Here is an 18,615-nt window from a genome sequence, read left to right on the forward strand (position 1 = left end):
GTTAAATGATATTTAAGTTTTAATGACATGAAGTGAAAAACCTCATAATATTCACATATTCAAATTCTTTGAAAGTTTAATATGCTTCTAAAATTATACTCTATTTCTAAACAAATATATGTACTGGTGTACGGCTGGGTGACTATTTGGTCAAGTGGTTTATTAATGCAGTTTTTATATAAAATGGTGCACTTTATTTCATGAATAAGTTTTAAAAGTTCATACTGCTGGAAAATGACAAGCACTTATCTTTTTAATCAAATTTTAGAGATTTGATTTCAAGTATAATTTCTCGAGCATCATTCATATGGAAAAATTTTTATTAAGTTTTAGCAATGCTCTTTATAATCTATAAACTTTAAAATAGTAACTTATAAAGATGCGCTTATGAAAGTAGTTTTGCTTTGAGGATTTAAGTTAGCAGAGCAATCCTTAAAACTTTCAGGCATTCTGCTTTAATGTAGGGCTTCCCAGCTTCAATATAATCCTACAAACCAAGCCTTGTATACTGGCACAATCTACTGCATTACTTTTTAAAAATAGCAGTTGCCAGATGCAGATATTCTAACTTCTGTAATTCTGATTTAATAACTATTCTGATTACAATATTATGCTGTCTGTATTGAGGTATTAAAGAGATATGTTCACAGATGATGTAAAAGTTTCTTCATCAAAAAGTCTTTTTGGGCCTTGAAACTTTTCCTTATTTTACACTTGTCTACTTCTCTTATTCACTGGCATTAGGAAATGTTTGTTCATTTCTATTGCTATGGTAATAAATTGCCACAAATTAACAGCTTAGAGCAACCCCCATTTGTTATCTCCTAACTGTATAGGTCAGAAGTCTGGTAGGTGCTCCTGGTTTCTCTGATCCGAGTCACACAGGGTTAAATCCAGGTATTGGTCACTTGGACTCTTACTGAGAACTTCTGGGAAGAATCCATTTCCTAACTCATTCAGCTGAATTTGCCCCATGCAGTTGGAGAGCCAAGGTTCTTTCTGTTGTTTGGAGGTTGTAGAAGCCTGTCTCAGTTTTTAGAAGCTTCTTGCGTTCTTTGATTCACTTTGTGCCCCTCCTTCCTTCTTCATAGCCAGCAGTGGAGACTGATTTCTTCTCAGCTTCACCTCTCTGACTGCCCCTCTCCCTCAGCTTCCTGCCCCTCCTTCAGGCTGCATCTCTTTGACTTTAAGCTGGAGAAAGTTTTCTCCTTTCCAAGGCTTAAATGATTAAATTGGCACCCTTGGCTAATCCAGGATAATCTTATTTTAAGATCCATAACCTTAGTTACATCTGCAAAATCCTTTGACAGGAGTACCTAGGTTAGTGTTTGAACAACTGAGGGTAGAATCCTGAATATTTTTGGAATTTTACTGCCACAAAATGTATGACATTTTTTGTTTGTTTCCTGGCTTGAGTATTATTCCATTTCTAAAGATTGTCTTCCTATTTAATTGGTTGATGTGTATTAGGCTAGATAGTGGTTGATGATTTTCCTTCTTTTTATTGATATTTATGTTACATTTTTTAGTTGTCTTTTCTCTCTATTAAAGGAAGAGTAATTTTTTTGTCTTTTAGGGAGAATGAGATGAATGAGAAAGAGTGAATCAGTTATACTTACTACTTATAATAGTTTGATATTGCTGCTTTCTTTACTCTTTACTTACTTTACTCTTTCTTTACCTGTACCTGAAAATTACAGGAGTAATTTCTTTTTTAATATCTTAATATTTTATCTCAGTAAATAAAATACAATGAAGGTTAAAGTGATTTCTTTGACTTACTTTTAGTTCCTTTTTTCTTTTGGAAGAATTTGTATATTTTAACTGTCAAGGTCAAAATATAAGATCCCAATGATTTACAGCTAGTTCTAAACTATGAAAATTCACAATGCAATGAACATTTTTGGCTCTTTACCATTACTGAATAGTTTAGAATGATTGACACTGACAGTTCAAATGCTATCATGAGTCAAAATTAATTGGGTTATTAAAACCCAATTAATAAAACTAAGTTCATATGAAATGCCATGTGGTTTTCATTGGAGTTTTATTGGGTGGAGTGGCTAACATGCAATTCCCAGTAATAAGAGTGTCACCTGTGTTATCTTAAATGGTAAAATATTTCTCATGAGTTTTTCGTCTAATTTAAAATGTTCCAGTTTTTTGACAATTAATTGTATAAAATAAATTAATGCACATATATTTATCTTTAACATTAGAAATAATAATTGCATTTATACTTGGCTCTGGATTCCAAATGGTGAGAAAAACAGATACAATTCCTGCCTTATGGAGTTTAAAGTTGTATTTGTTAAAGAAAGAAATGATAATGAGAACTATTTTCACTTTTTAAAGATAATTTCTATATTTCATGTATTTTCCAAATAAAACACATATTTCAGTCAGTACGGGCATGCGTACATGCGTGCTCTGTCACTTCGGTTGTGTTTGACTCTCCACCACCCTGTGGACTGTAGCCCACTAGGCTCCTCTGTCCATAGGATTCTCCAGGCAAGAAACCTGGCGTGGGTTGCCATGCCCGCCTGCAGAGGATCTTCCTGGCCCAGGGTTTGAACTCTTGTCTCTTATGTCTACCTGTATTGGCAGGCAAATTCTTTACGCCTAGTGCCACCTGGGAAGCCCCCTACAGGCATACCTTGTTCTATTGCACTTGGGCTTCCCAGATGGTGCTACTGTTAAAGAACCCACCTGCCAGTGCGGGAGATGTCAGAAACTTGGGTTCAATCCCTGGGTAGGGAAAATCCCCTGAAGGAGGGTGCGGCAGCCCAGTCCAGTATTCTTCCCTGGAGCCTGGTGGGCTACAGTCCATAGGGTCACAAAGAGTCAGACGCAACTGAAGCCACTGAGCGTGCATGCATGCAAATACTATAGTTTTTACAAGTTGAAGGTTGTGGCAGTCTTGTGTCAAGCAAGTTTTTTGGCACCATTTTTCAAACAACATTTGTTCCACTTGTGTCTCTGTGTTACATTTTAGTAACTCTCACAATATTTCAAGCTTCATTATTCTTTGGTATAGTAATCTGTGGTCAGTGATTTTTTGCTGTTAGTCTTACAATTATTTTTGAGGTGCCAAATAACTCTCACACGAGCCGTTGAACTTAAGTGATAACTGTCGTGTGTTCTGACTGCTCTGATGCCCGGCTCTCTCCTGATTTTCCCCCTCTCCTCTGGCCTCCCTGTTCCCCGAGACAACAAATTTAAATTAGTTCAGTTAATAACACTAAAACGGCCTCAAGGCAAAGGGTCACACGTCTCTCCTTAAGCTTAGTGAGGAAGTCATGTCCAAAGCTGAGACAGGCTGAAAGCTAGGTTTCTTGTGCCAAATGGTTAGCCAAGTTGTGATTACAGAGGAACAGGTCTTGAAGGAAATTAAAAGTGCTCCTCCAACTCACAGACTTGGAGAACGAACTCATGGTTGCCGGAGGAATGGCTAATTAGGGACTTTGGTGTTGCCATGTGCAGATGCTGTGTATAAGATGAGTCACCAGCAGAGACATACTGTACAGCACGTGCAGCTCTGCCCACTGTCACGTGGCAGACTGGATGGCATAGGGGCTTGGGGGCGAATGATGTGTGTGTGTGTGACTGAGTCCCTTCACTGTTCACTGGAAATTGTCACAGTACGGCTAGTCAGCGATACCCCAATACCAAGGAAGAGGTTTTTAAAAAGTGCTACTCCAGTGGACACGTGGTTGATAAAAAAGTGAGACAGTCTTATTACTGATATGGAGGGAGTTTTAAAGGTCTTTGTAGACCAGATCAGCCACAACATTCTCTTAAACTGAAACCTAAACAGGAGAGGGCTTCTCTGGTGGCTCATGAGTCAAGTACCCATCTGCCAGTGCAGGAGACTTGAGTTCAGTCTCTGGGTCGGGAAGGAAATGCAGCCCACTTCAGTATTCCTGTCTGGGAAATCCCAGGGACAGCCTGGCTGACTGTAGTCCGTGGGGTCACAGTGAGTCCCACACAACTTGGTGACTAAACAGCAACAATCTGAAGAGACACCCTAACTCTCTTCAATTCCGTGAAGGCCGAGAGAGATGAGGATGATGCAGGAGAACAGTGTGAAGCTAGCAGAGAACGGTTAATGAACTTTAAGTAAAGAGGCTAACCTTAGAACACAAATGTGCAGAGTACAGCAGCAAATGCTGATTTAGAAACTGCAGTAAATTACCCATCTGGTTGCAGAGTTCCAAAGAACAGCAAGGAGAGAGAAGAAAGTCTTCCTCAATGATCAGTGCTAAGAAATAGAGGAAGACAACAGAATGAGAAAGACCAGAGATCACTTCAAGAAAATTAGACATACCAAAGGAACTTTTCATGCAAAGATGGGCACAATAAAGGACAAAAACTGTATGGCCCTAACAGAAGCAGAAGATATTAAGGAGAGGTGGCAAGAATAAACAGAAGAACTATCCAAAAAAGATCTTGATGACCAGATAACCACAGTGGTCTGATCAGTCACCTAAAGCCAGACATCCTGGTATGCAAAGTCAAGTGGGCCTTAGGAAGCATCACTATGAACAAAGGTAGTGGAGGTGATAGAATTCCAGCTGAGCTATTTCAAATCCTGGAAGATGATGCTGTGAAAGTGCTGCACTCAATATGCCAGCAAATTTGGAAAACTCCGCAGTGGCCCCAGGACTGGAAAAGGTCAGTTTTCATTCCAACCCCAAAGAAAGGCAATGGCAAAGAATGTTCGAACTACTGCACAATTGCACTCATCTCACACGCTAGTAAAGTAATGCTCAAAATTCTTCAAGTCAGGCTTCAACAGTATGTGAACCGAGAACTTCCAGATATTCAAGCTGGATTTAGAAAAGGCACAGGACCCAGAGATCAGATTGCCAACATCCGTTGGTATAGAAAAAGCAAGATAAATCCAAACATCTACTTTTGCTTTATTGACTATGCTAAAGCCTTTGACTGTGTGGATCACAGCAAACTGTGGAAAATTCTTTAAGAGATAGGGATACAGACCACTTTACCTACCTCCTGAGAAATCTGTATGCAAGTCAAGAAGCAACAGTTAGAACCGGACATGGAACAATGGACTGATACCAAATTGGTGAAGGAGTACATCAAGGCTGTATACTGTCACTCTGCTTGTTGAACTTATATGCAGAGTACATCATGTGAAATGCTGGGCTGGAAGAAGCACAAGCTGGAATCAAGATTGCTGGGAGAAATATCAGTAACCTCACATATGCAGATGACAGCACCCTTATGGCAGAAAGTGAAGAAGAACTGAAGAGACTCTTGAAGAAAGTGAAAGAGGAGAGTGAAAAAGCTGACTTAAAAGTCAGCATTCAAAAGATGGAGATCATGGCATCTGGTCCTATGGCTTCATGGCAAGTAGATGGAGAAATAATGGAAACAGTGGGGGACCATATTTTCTTGGGCTCCAAAAAACTGCAAATGGTGACTGCAGCCATGAAATTAAAAAAGACTCTTGCTCCTTGGAAAAAAAGCCATGACCAACCTAGACAGCATATTAAAAAGCAGAGACATTACTTTGCCAACAAAGGTCCATCTAGTCAAAGCTGTGGTTTTTCCAGTAGTCATGTATGGATGTGAGAGTTGGGACTATAAAGAAAGCTGAGCACCGAGGAATTGATGCTTTTGAACTGTGGTGTTGGAGAAGACTCTTGAGAGTCCCTTGGACTGCAAGGAGATCCAACCAGTCCATCCTTAAGGAAATCAGTCCTGAATATTCATTGGAAGGACTGATGCTGAAGCTGAAACTCCAATACTTTGGCCACCTGATGCAAAGAACTGACTGATTGGAAAAGACCCTGATACTGGGAAAGACTGAAGGCGGGAGCAGAAGGAGATGGCAGAGGATGAGATGGTTGAATGGCATTACCGACTGAATGGACGTGAGTTTCAGTAAACTCCAGGAGTTGGTGATGGACACGGAAGCCTGGCACGCTGTGGTTCATGGGGTTGCAAAGAGTTGGACACGGCTGAGCGACTGAACTGAACTGACTGAATTCATTTATTTTGACTGCGTTGGGTCCTCACTGCTGTGTGAGGGCTTTCTCTAGTTGCAGTGAGTGGAGACCGCTCTTCATCGCGGTGCGTGGTTTTGTTGCGGAGCTCTGGCTCCAGGCCCACGGGCCGCAGTAGTTGTGGTGTATGGGCTTAGTTGCCCTGAGGCGTGTGTTATCTTCCCAAACCATGTATTGAACCCCTTTCCCCTGCACTGGCAGGTGGATTCTTATCCACTGTACCATCAAGGAAGTTGCAGAAAGCAACTTGAAATGGATTGAGAGCATCCTAGGATGCTCTCTTCAAGCACTGCTAATTTGTCTTTAAGTAAATTTTCTTTTACTTCACCATTTTTGTAACTTCTGTTATATCACTCTGTGGTATAACACTACTGTTTTTTTAAATAATTTATTGCTCCCAGGTTTTAAAACTAAAATTAACAGCTAAAATGAAAATTCTTTTGCATATGTCTACATTCATATTCTGAATAATTTTGTAACTTAAGTGTAACTTAAATTTCTGAGTCAAAGTCAGTGTGCATTTTAAAGACTTTTGATGCATTTTATCATATCACGATACACTTGGTTGGCCTAGAGTGCTAATGAGAGTTTATGAATAAGTAAAGGAATATTTGAATAGATAAAAACGCTTATTACATTGCTACAAGTATAAGAATTCTTTTCTGTTAGGAAGTATGAGTGTTACCAATTTAAGTTTAGTTAAAAGCAAAATTCATAAAATATACCTCTAGAAGTAATTGACCCATTTTTAGGGTAAATTTCACCTAGTATGAGGAATATTTATGCCTTTGAGAATCCTTTCTTAATATTATTGGTTGCTGTTGTGAAGACTGGAGGGGAGTAGTTCAGGTGTGAAATTTGTTTTTTCAAGATGGTCATCTAGAAATGCCTGTTTTAGCCCATTTTTGTGGCATCAAATTCGTATTTTAAAGTGATCATTACAGAAGTCCTTAAGAATATCTCTTCTTGCTCTATTTAGGATTTCTGAGGTGCAATATTATCTATTCCTTTCTATAGTAGAAGGTACAAGGAAGCCTTCCTTTCTCTGTACTCATTCTGTTACATTCTAATCCTGTGTTTTTAAACTCTGTGTCATAGTCTTTTTAGCTCAGTTCAGACATGTATATTTTTTATTTTTATTTAAAGTTGGTCATCTTTAGCTTGGTTTTTACTAAATACAGTAATGGAAACGTTAAAATTTTAGCAGAAATCGTATGTGTATGGGACTTTATATTTTTTGAAGAGCTTCAGAATAGAAAAAAGAACAGATGAATTATCTTGAATACAGTTAGTTAGCAACTGGGTGGTCTTTGGGAAGGCATTCAGTTTCCTTGAGTATGCTTAGTATAGAGTAGATGATGAATAAATGGGATCTGTTTTTATTTTGTATCATATTTTACCTCCAAATGACCTATGAATTGTTATATCCCTGTTTTACAATTGAGGAAATCAAGGCATAATACATTTTAGTGATTTGCATAGCGTCTCTTAGCTAATGAGCATAAACTGAAATCTATATGTTTCTGTCTCCAGACTAAGCAACTTTTTCTTCCCTCTTAATGCATGGACATAAAAAATAATTTTTTTTATCCTTTATCATGACAGTGATATTGTTTACCAGATCTTGTGGAAATCTGATTCCCCAAATCTGTGGCACAGAGTAGGCACTCAGTTATCATATAAATGAATGAAAACCTGTATGGAAAGATTGTTGGGTTCAGTCTTCTCTTATAGGGAGAGAATTATATATTAACACAATGCTGATTGTGTGCTTCTTCATCTGTTGAATGTGGTAATTAGAGTTCCTACTCCTTAGCATCGTTATTCGGAGAAGGCAATGGCACCCCACTCTAGTACTCTTGCCTGGAAAATCCCATGGATGGAGGAGCTTGGTGGGCTGCTGTCCATGGGGTCTCTAAGGGTCGGACATGACTGAGCGACTTTGCTTTCAACTTTTTACTTTCATGCATTGGAGAAGGAAATGGCAACCCACTCCAGTGTTCTTGCCTGGAGAATCCCAGGGACGGGGGAGCCTGGTGGGCTACTGTCTATGGGGTCGCACAGAGTTGGACATGACTGAATTGACTTAGCAGCAGCAGCAGCGTTGTTATTAGGATTAGATGATATCATAGATATTGAGCATTGAGATAAATGCCTGACACTTTAAGCATTCAGTAAATGTTCTTACTAGTCCGTGAATGATTTTAGAGTAAAAAAAACTTTAATATGTATGGGATTGTAGTTCACCTAGTTATTCTGTTTCATGTAATTAGTCTTAATAGACTTCTTGTGGTTCACAGTGCTTTTTTTTTTTTAATGCATTTAATATATCTTTTAGGACTAAAAGAGCTGTCCCCACCTCCTCTAAATCTCAAACGTTTGTACAAAGAGACGCTAGAAATTGAACCCATCTTGATAATCATTTCCCCGGGTGCTGATCCTTCTCAGGAACTCCAAGAGCTTGCAAATGCTGAGAGAAGTGGGGAGTGTTATCACCAGGTCAGTGCACATTACTCTGCTGTTTCTGTTCCAGCTATTGATCTTCCTGCTGTGTGTGTGTGTGTGTGTGTCTTTGTGTGTGCTTTCAGTGGATCAGTTGTGTCCTCCTCTTTGTGGCTACAAACCCCATGGACTGTAGCCTGCCAGGCTCCTCTGTCCATGGAATTTTCCAGACAAGAATACTGGAATACTTGACTGTATTAGTAAAACAGTTTTTTGTTTATATGGTAGGGCAACTAATGTCCCTGAAAACTGTCCACATTCTGATCTCCAGAATCCATGAATTTGTTATTTTATATGGAAGAAAGAACTTTGCAAATATAATTAAGTTAAGCATTTTGAGATGGAGAGGTTATCTGAGATTATTGGTTGAGCCTAATATAATCATAAAGGTGCTTTTAAGGAGGTAGAAGAGGCAGAATGAAGGTGGAAGAGGCAGATGTGATGAGGCATAGGTCAAAGAGGTGAGGAGATGCTATGCTGCTGGCTTTGAAGATGGTAGAAGGGGCCACAAGCAAAGCAATGTAGAAGGTAGAAAAGATAACAGGAGTCTCTTCTACAGCCCCTAGAAAGAACAGCCCTGTAGTATCACCTTAGAGCAATAGATTAGTGGGATTCTGAACTCCACAAGTCCGATAAGATAATAAACTTGCCTAATATAATGTCTTTTTGTCCTGAGCTAAATTTCTGAGTTTTAGTTTATTCAGATTAGCACCTTTTTTCAGTTCAGTTTGCATACACATTTTAAAGTGTATTAATTTACCCTCAATTTTTGACATCAAAATATAAATCTTTTTCATTGGGAAAATAATTAATAATGATTAACAAAGCAAACTACTTTAAAAGAAACCAAAAATTGAAAAGAGAGAATGTTATGAGAAATGTTAAGTAGAAAATAGCAAAATAGCAGAGAGTTTGGCTTAGTTGCACTTAGGCGTTGCACTAACTCTAGGGAGTTTCCTTCAGTCCTGGTTATAGTGTGTTCATACATCAGGACAGCATTGAGTTGTCAGTGAGATGTCTTGGGGAAAGGGAGCTCTGTTCTACAGGCTGTATCTCTTAGCTCTGAGTTTGGCACTTACACTCATTGTAAGTTTAACTATGTAAATTTCTAGAGTTTTGTGTTGCACAATTTTTTAATACTGTAAAACCTTTAAATACAGATATAGATATTCATAAATCTGTTACTTTAGAAGTTTTGTTCTTATGCTGAATATATATGCTAATAATAATAATATATTGTTAATGTAAAAAACAATTTTTATTTCAAGAAACTCTGATGTGTCTTACTTTTTTATGTAAGGGGGTTACATAACCCTCTTTTTATGTATGGGGGTTAACCATCTTCCTGACACTTTCTTGTTGTGCTTTTTAAATGTTTTTTCTTATAGTAAATGATTTTTCTTCTAAGATTTCATGAACCTTTAAGCTGTTCTCACACAGTTTATGCCTTATAGAAAATTTTGAGTTCCTGTTTTTAGCTATCATTTCAGTTCGGCAAACATTTTTTTTTTTTTCCCCTCTGATTTTCTTGTACATGCCTTCCATTTTGGGATTTTTGTATTTTAATAATGGCAAACTAATATGTGCCTCTAAATATTTCAACCAGTGTTTGTTTTATCCCTTCTTTTTGCTTAGCTCTGGGTTAGATCTTGAAAATTAAAAAGAAATATATATTAGTATTTATTACATGGTTTGTTACCTGCTTAAGACACATGGTTCCCACTAAGACTTTATAGTCTAATTGAGAAACAAAATCAATACTTATGAAAGTCATCTAAGAAACAATGAAAGGCTGTCTTGTATTCTTTATGAAAAGAAAAATCCCCGTGGTTTGAAGTAATCTGTGACAATTCTCTTCAAAGTGGTTTGACCACGTACTCAATAAAATATTTGAGCTAGGGCTCTCAATACATGTGTATCTGTCATATATACAAAGACAGACACAGCTGTACTGATACATAAATACTACATAAATTATCCGTAAAAAAACATATCGAGGAGTTTAAACGTGTAACCATTTAGATTCTTGACTAAAACTTTTTATAGAATCTTAGACTTAGTGCTAGTCGCTCAGTTGTGTCCACCTCTGTGACCCCATGCACTGGAGCAGCCAGGCCCCTCTGTCCATGGATTTTCCAGGCAAGGATGCTGGCGTGGGTTGCCCTTTCCTCCTCCAGGGGCCTTCCCGACCCAGGGATGAACCCGGGCCTTGTGCACTGCAGGCAGGTTCTTTACTGCCTGAGCCGCCAGGTGGTCACCTGTCCATTCAGATACAGACGTCTTACACGCTGAAGCCATTTTCTGGGGTCTTTGGCTTCTGCTTGGAAGTTTCTGTTTTATAACGTGATCTGTCATACTGCGTCAGTATACTATGTGCAGATAGACGATAGGGATCAGAAGTGCTGGAGTGGAAGTCCAGTGAGATCAGGTTCGCCTTTCCCCTTCCTCTCCCCTCTCCTCTTTTTCTCCCCACTCCCTCTCATGTTCTCTCTCTCCCCCCTCTTTTTGCCTCCTCTCTCTAAAAATGAATAGAAAAACAGAGGGTTAAGTGTAGGGTCTTGAGACCCAACAACATATTAGGATTTTCTAGATGATGAAGGGCTTGGAAAATTACACAGTTCAATAGACCAAGTAGCTTGAGAGCCAGATATATGCAACGTTAGAGAAAGTTTTTTTAAAAGAAAATAAATTCAAAGAAGTGGTATTGTTAATGTTTAATCCCTCAAGCAGTTCAAGAACAGTCATAAAAAATTATTTATTTTTAAAGGCCCATGTTTCAGAGTAAGAAGTGCAGGAAATAGTGAGATGAGGAACAAAAACACTGTTGAATAATTCTTTATTCTGTAACTTGAAAACTTGTAATGATAATATCTCTACTAAACAGAAGAATATTATAAATCTGCCATTGATGTAAGGACAAAAGCAAGACAATTGTAAACAGCAACAGAGTCCGATATTTCTTAGTAAAAATTTAGAAGCCTTATTACAGTACTTGAGTTAGTTCAGTAGGTATGGCAGGATAATTGAAAGTCTTATGTGACAACATGTTATCAGAATTTTTTTTTTTAGTTTTTTAATTTGTTTTTGTTTTGCAGATTGCCATGGGTCAAGGTCAAGCTGATTTAGCGGTTCAAATGCTGAAAGAATGTGCCCGCAGTGGAGACTGGCTCTGTTTGAAGAACTTACATCTTGTGGTATCTTGGCTGCCAGTTCTGGAAAAGGTAGATTCAGATCAATGTGGCACAGATAATATCTCACATACTAAATTCAGTAGTCTCCAAGGAACAACAGGATTAAGATATGTTGTGCATTATTTATGATGTTTTTGAAGAATTAGTATTTGATGGGGAATCATTTAAAATCTATATTTTCTTTAATATATGTACATTTGTACAAACCAAAATGGATTTTTTAGTAAGAAATCTATAAAAGTCTCCTTTTTAAAAGGCATTTAGGGAGAGTCAAAAAATTAATCAGGACTGAAGGGGGGCTTAGAGAAGTCTTTCAGATGAAAATTAGGGAAATGCTTTAAAGAACTGTAGAAGACTGTTTTTAATATTAAATTCTCTTTATGCTTTTGTTTTGTTGTGTCTGTATAGGGAGAAAAGATATAGAAGAGTAAGAGGGAACTGCAGAACTTCCTTGCTGCTGAGGAAGCTGGGGTGTAAACTGAAGCAGTTTGCATTTTATTTAATAAATATTTATTTAATATTATTTTTGATATTAATTTTTTTAATATTTATGTAACTAAATAAACATTTTATTTAACTAAGCAGTTCATTTTATTTAACTAAAATGGCCCCAGCATGAAAATAACCTTAAGACAGAACAAATTGATGGATCGCTTTTAAATGTAAACCTGGAATTAAGTCTAGGACTTTTTAAAGAAAGATGAATATGGTCTTGGGTAGTTAGAGATGACTCCTAAGACAAGATGTTTCTTGATGGCCATATGGGATTTAGCTGAATGTAGGGGGAGAAAGTTTGTGGTTGATTCTAGTAGCACAAGTAGAAACATAACAGCAAGAGTGTGGCTTCCTAGTACAAAGAATGGAGATGTCCTTAACTGTACTGAAAGGCCAGGCAGAGTGCTGTGGGGCAATAGTTAGATGGCTAGGAAGGGGCGAGGTTATGGAATACCCTGGAAATACGGCACAAGTGTTTAGAATTTTTGTCCTAGAACACAGAATCAAAGGAGCTTGTTAGCAGGGGAGTTAATAATTAATTAATTGATCAATTAATCTGGCAGGAGGAATAGAGCCAAGCAGAACAGAGTGGGAGGCTGTAGCCTAGTTATAATGTTGAAAATTTGTATAATGTGTTGAAAATAAATGGGCAACTATATAAAATAGGTAGTTAAAAGCTACCTAAATTATGTAAAATGTGTATTTCGATAAAATAGGTAGTTAAATAGGTAGATTAAATAAATCTTTGATGAATGAGTTAATGATTGAGTGCATGAAGTGATAGACCGTGATGACTCATTATTTATAGTCAAAGGAAGGTATGTATAAATATTCAAGTAATTCCTACAGGTTTCTGTAACACTAATGTATAAAATACAGAATTCATGTGTGATGAATGATATATGTTTTAAAAGATATAAGGAAGACTTGTGAATACTTGAATCCTGCTTTCTGTTCCAAATAATAGATTGATAGCTATTAATCTATGTAAAATACAACTGCAGTTATAATTTTGGAAGCAAATCAATTAAGATTCCAATTAAGGAACTTTTTTTATTCTGCAGACAAGTAAAAAAACTGGAGTATAGTTGATTTACAATGTGGTGCTAATTTATTTTTAAAACTTTATTTTTAATTGAAGGATAATTGCTTTACAGTATTGCATTGGTTTTTATCCACATGTGCTAATTTCTGCTGTACAGCAGAGTGAGTCAGTTGTACATGCATACATTCCATTATGGTTTATCCCGGGAGATTAGATACAGTTCCCTGTGCTATATGGTAGGCCCTTGTTATTTATCCATTCTAAATACAGTAGTTTGCATCCACTGGCCCCAAAGTCCCCATCCGTCTCTCTCTTTCTCCCTTCCCCCTTGGCAACCACAGGTCTGATTCTTTGTCTGTGAGTTTGTTTCTGGTTTTGTTTTGTTTTTCATTTATTTTTAATTGGAGAGTAATTGTTCTACAATATTGTTGTTGGCTTCTGCCATACAACAACATGAATCAGGCACAAGTCCACATAAGTCCCCTCCCCCTGAACCTCTCCCCACACCCGTGACCCGTCCCACCCCTCTTGATTGTTACAGAGTACTAGATTGAGCTCCCTGTGTATGCAGCAGCTTCCCACTAGCCGGCTGTTTTACACGTGGTAGGAGGAGCCTGGTGGGCTGCAGTCCATGGGGTCGCTAGGAGTCAGACACGACTGAGCGACTTCTCTTTGACTTTTCACTTTCATGCATTGGAGAAGGAAATGGCAACCCACTCCAGTGTTCTTGCCTGGAGAATCCCAGGGACAGTGGAGCCTGGTGGGCTTCCGTCTATGGGGTCGCACAGAGTCGGACATGACTGAAGTGACTTAACAGCAGCAGCGGCAGTAACAGACAAGATAAAAATTTAAAGGGAATATACTCAGAACATTAAGAAACATATCAGAATGTCACAGAAAGATTTAGTTAAGATACTTATTAATAGTATATTTATTTATAAAATGGAAATTTTGTGTGTATTTAAGTAGAATTTTATTCTTGTTTTTTAAAACAAGGAATTGAATACTCTTCAACCTAAAGATACCTTTCGTCTTTGGCTCACTGCGGAAGTTCATCCCAGCTTTACTCCAATTTTATTACAGTCCAGTTTGAAGATAACATACGAGGTATGAAGATTTAAAATTTGAGCCACTAGTTGTGTAAGTGCAGTAACCTTTGCAAGTCTTCTAAAGTCCTATAGACAACTGTCTACTATACAAAACATTCAAAAACTTCTAATACAACATTTATAAAAATGCATTTACATCTTTCTTTTAAATATTATTTAATGTTGTGTTTTTTGTTGTAGTAAAAGACATAAAGTTTACTGTCTTAACCATTTACAAGTGTACAGTTCAGTAGTGTTAACCATATGTACCTTGTCTCTAGAATTTTTTCATCTCACAAAACTGACCCTGTATCTCCTGAAGAGCAACTCCCTGTTTGCTCCTGCTCCACCCTCGCAGCCACCAACCGTTCTGTTTCTGTTTCTATGAGTTTGACTACTTTAGATAACTCACGTAGGTGGAACCATGCAGTATTTATCTTGTAACTGGCTTATTTTACTTGGCGTAGTGTCTTCAAGATTCATCCATGTTGTAGCATATGACAGGCTTTCCTTCTCATTTAAGGCTGAATAATATCCCGTTGTATGTGTGTACTACATTTTCTTAGCCATTCATCCACAAACATTTAGATACCCAGAAGTGGGGTTTCTGGATCATATGGTAATCCTGTTTTTAATTTTTTGAGGGACATCCATACTGTTTCCTTGTGGTGTGCCATTTAACATTCCCACCAAGAGCACGTAATTTCTCTGCATCCTTACCAACATTTGTTATTTGCTGTTTTTATGTTTGTATTGGGGCCATCCTAATATTGTGAGGTAATAACTCACTATGGTTTTGATTTATATTTCTATGCAATTTAATGCTATTGAACATCTTTGTATATGCTTGTTAGCTATTTGTATATCTGCTTTGGAGAAATGTCTAGTCAATTCTTTGCCCGTCTTTAATTGGATTTTTTTTTATTGTTGTTTTACGAGTTTCTTAGGTTTTCTGCATATTAAACCCTTATCGCTTATACAGCTTAAAAATATTTTCTTTCATTCCATAGGGCTTCCTTTTGATTGTGTTATTTTCTTTGCTGCATAGATATTTTTAAGTTTGATATAGTCCCATTTGTCTGTTTTTGCTTTTGTTACCTGTGCTTTTCATGGCACATCCCAGAAAAAGTCATTGCCAAATCCAGTGTTATGAAGCCTTTTCTCTATGTTTTCTTATAGAAATTTTAGGTTTAGGTCTTAGGTTTAGGTGTTAAATCTATTTTGAGTTAATTTTTGTATTTGATGTAAAGGGTCCAACTTCATTCTTTTGTACTTGGGTATCTATTTTTCATATCATTTGCTTTTTGAAAAATATATAAGTTGGATTTTCAGTCTTTGTCTCCTTCTGTTTTTTCTTGCTTCCTTCCTTCCTTCCATCCATCCATCCTTCTAACATGTTTTGACAGATCCCCCCCAAACATGATATATCCAAAATTATATGTGTTAGTAATGGTATGATGTAACTGGTAAAAATAATAAATAAAATAATAAACTGAATTAAAACTTAAAAAAAAACTGGTTTGAAACGTTCTACTTGCATCTTCTCTCAATTTGTAGAATATAATCTCTTTTCAAGTGAAAATGTCTTGTTAGTATTTATAACTACTTGCTATTTTATATCACTACTTCTGTTTTTCACCTGAAGGCATTCAGTCTCATGTAGGGAGGAAAAAGGCTAAGAATCCAGAGAATGCAAAAATGATTTCATACTTGAAAATGTTAATTGAATGAATGTCAATTATAATGTCTGATAAGAAACAATGATTTCTACTGAACTATATTGAAGAACTGTATTGTGCAAGCCATAAAGGCAAGGGCTATGTTTTTCTTGCCTTTTTTTTTTTTTTTAAACTTATATAACACCTGTCATGTAGGAAGAATGCAGTAATATTTCAGTAAATGAAGAGTTAATGTATCAGGTCTTCCCAGATGGCGCTAGTGGTAAAGAACCTGCCTGCCAATGCAGGAGACTCAAGTCATGGGTTCAACCCCTGGGTCAGGAAGATTTCCTGGAGGAGGGCATGGCAATCCATATCAATATTCTTGCCTGGAGAATCCCATGGACAGAGGAGCCTGGCAGACTACAGTCCATAGGGTCAAACAGAGATGGACATGAGTGAAGCTGCCTAGCATGCATGCATGCAGTATATCAGAGGTCCCTTTTAACTTACTGTACAGCCTCTTTCAGTATCCTTTTTTATTTTATGAAGATTTTCAGTTTCATTTAAATTATTGGTGAATTTTTTTTGTATTTCTTAAATCAGTATAAAAGATTTTAATTATTCACAGAAATAGTATAGTTCACTGTGTTCATAATTATTACTGTATATGTGCATATATGTGTACACATATATTATTGTATTTAAAAATTGCTAAATATTCATTTTATTATCTTTAATCTTTTTGATGAGTTGTTTTAAAATTTATTACAAATAATCAATGTCATACTTACTGATTTACTTTTTCTTATTATTTTCTAATCACTGAATTTCCTGCTTTTTTTTCCTTATATTTTCCTTAGATTTGTATTGGCTTCTGTTATTTCTAATTTCTTATGTGGAATGCTTAATTTATTTATATTAACTTGAAATAATTTCAGTTATTTTAAGCCTGTGAATTTTCAGTTGAGTATATATTTTAATTTATCTTATAATTTGCCATACTGGTGTTTTGTTTAGTTGCTCAGTCGTGTCCGACTCTTTGTGACCCTATGGACTTAACTTTGCCCTATGGAGCCCACCAGGCTCCTCTGTCCATGGAATTCTCCAAGCAAGAATACTGGAGTGGGTTGCCATTTACATTTTGTCAGTTTTCTGATAGTTTTTATTTGTGTATGATTTTCTCTGAAATTGTATATGGTTTATTCATTTTGCATAATCTTTAGTATAGGGCTTTAAAAACCGTAAGTGATTGTTCAGTTCCCTTAGTGCTCAGGAAATATGGTCTATTCTATGAGAATTTTTAGAAACTGTTTCATAAACAAAACATTTTCATTTTAAAAGTGTACATTTGAAAATGTACTTAGTAAAAATACTTGGGTATTTTTTTCTTTTAATTTAAAGTTTTTATTTAAGAAAAAAATGCAGTGAAAATTTACTTTTAAAACAAGCTAATTTTTGAAATGGGTTTATTTTGTTCTTTTTCCAAGAATTCATAATTTTTCTTCTTTCATTTTTATAATTTAACAATATAGTATAAATGGATTCTGGACATGTGGACAAGTGTTTTTTGAGTAGTATTTGTCTAATGTACAATTTCAGTTCCTGGGTTTCAGTTTGTGTTATAAACCTAGCAAGGTCAGGTAATAAGCACTTAGTAAAGTGGACTAATATTCAAGGAAGATTAGTTGATATTGTAAAGAGTAATTTGAAATCCTCCTGGAATTTTAAATAGTACTGGAGAGAAAGAACTGACATATTGAACTATAAAACTCCTGCCTTTTAATAATCAGTATCATATTTGTAATGTAAATGAATGTTTCAGTAAAATACTTTAGTAGTCATATAAAACTTATTTGGTTATTTTGAATATTGCTGGTTATGTCAGTCAGTTCAGTTGCTCAGTCATGTCTGACTTTGCGACCCCATGGACTGCAGCATGCCAGGCTTCCCTGTCCATCACCAACTCCAGGAGCTTGCACAGACTCATGTCCATCAAGTTGATGATGCCATCCAACCATCTGTTTTCCAATGAGTTAGCACTTCGGATCAGGTGGCCAAAGTATTGGAATTCCAGCTTCAGCATCAGTCTTTCCAATGAATAGTCAGGACTGTTTCCTTTAGGATGGACTGGTTAGATCTCCTTGCAGTCCAAGGGACTCTCAAGAGTCTTCTTCAACAGCACAGTTCAAAAGCATTAATTCTTTGGTGCTCAGTTTTCTTTTATGGCCCAACTCTCTCATCCATACATGACCACTGGAAAAACCATAGCTTTGTTTTTTTTTTTCAATAAGAACCATAGACAGACCTTTGTTGGCAAAGAAATGTCTCTGCTTTTTAATATGTCTAGACTGGTCATAGCTTTTCTTCCAAGGAGCAAGCATCTTTTAATTTCATGGCTGCAGTCACCATCTGCAGTGATTTTGGAGCCCAAGAAAATAAAGTCTGTCATGGTTTCCATTGTTTCCCCATCTATTTGCCACAAAGTGATGGGACCAGATGCCATGATCTTAGTTTTTTGAATGTTGAGTTTTAAGCCAACTTTTTCTCTCTCCTCTTTCACGTTCATCAAGAGGCTCTTTAGTTCCTCTTCACTTTCTGCCA

At 36.8% G+C, this 18,615-nt stretch overlaps 1 protein-coding gene across 2 annotated transcripts in view; it reads left to right on the forward strand.

Moving 5' to 3' along the window:
- DYNC2H1 (dynein cytoplasmic 2 heavy chain 1) overlaps positions 1–18,615 on the forward strand; it is a 395,644-nt gene that overhangs the window by 216,279 nt on the left and 160,750 nt on the right. For both annotated transcript variants that reach the window (XM_070384345.1, XM_005887860.3), the window contains exons 76-78: positions 8,371–8,531; positions 11,630–11,755; positions 14,262–14,372. In XM_070384345.1, the coding sequence (XP_070240446.1) occupies positions 8,371–8,531; positions 11,630–11,755; positions 14,262–14,372 (398 nt within the window). The remainder of the gene's footprint in view (positions 1–8,370; positions 8,532–11,629; positions 11,756–14,261; positions 14,373–18,615) is intronic.

This window comes from Bos mutus, chromosome 15 (assembly GCF_027580195.1).
Source record: "Bos mutus isolate GX-2022 chromosome 15, NWIPB_WYAK_1.1, whole genome shotgun sequence".
Classification (NCBI taxonomy): Eukaryota; Metazoa; Chordata; class Mammalia; order Artiodactyla; family Bovidae; genus Bos; species Bos mutus.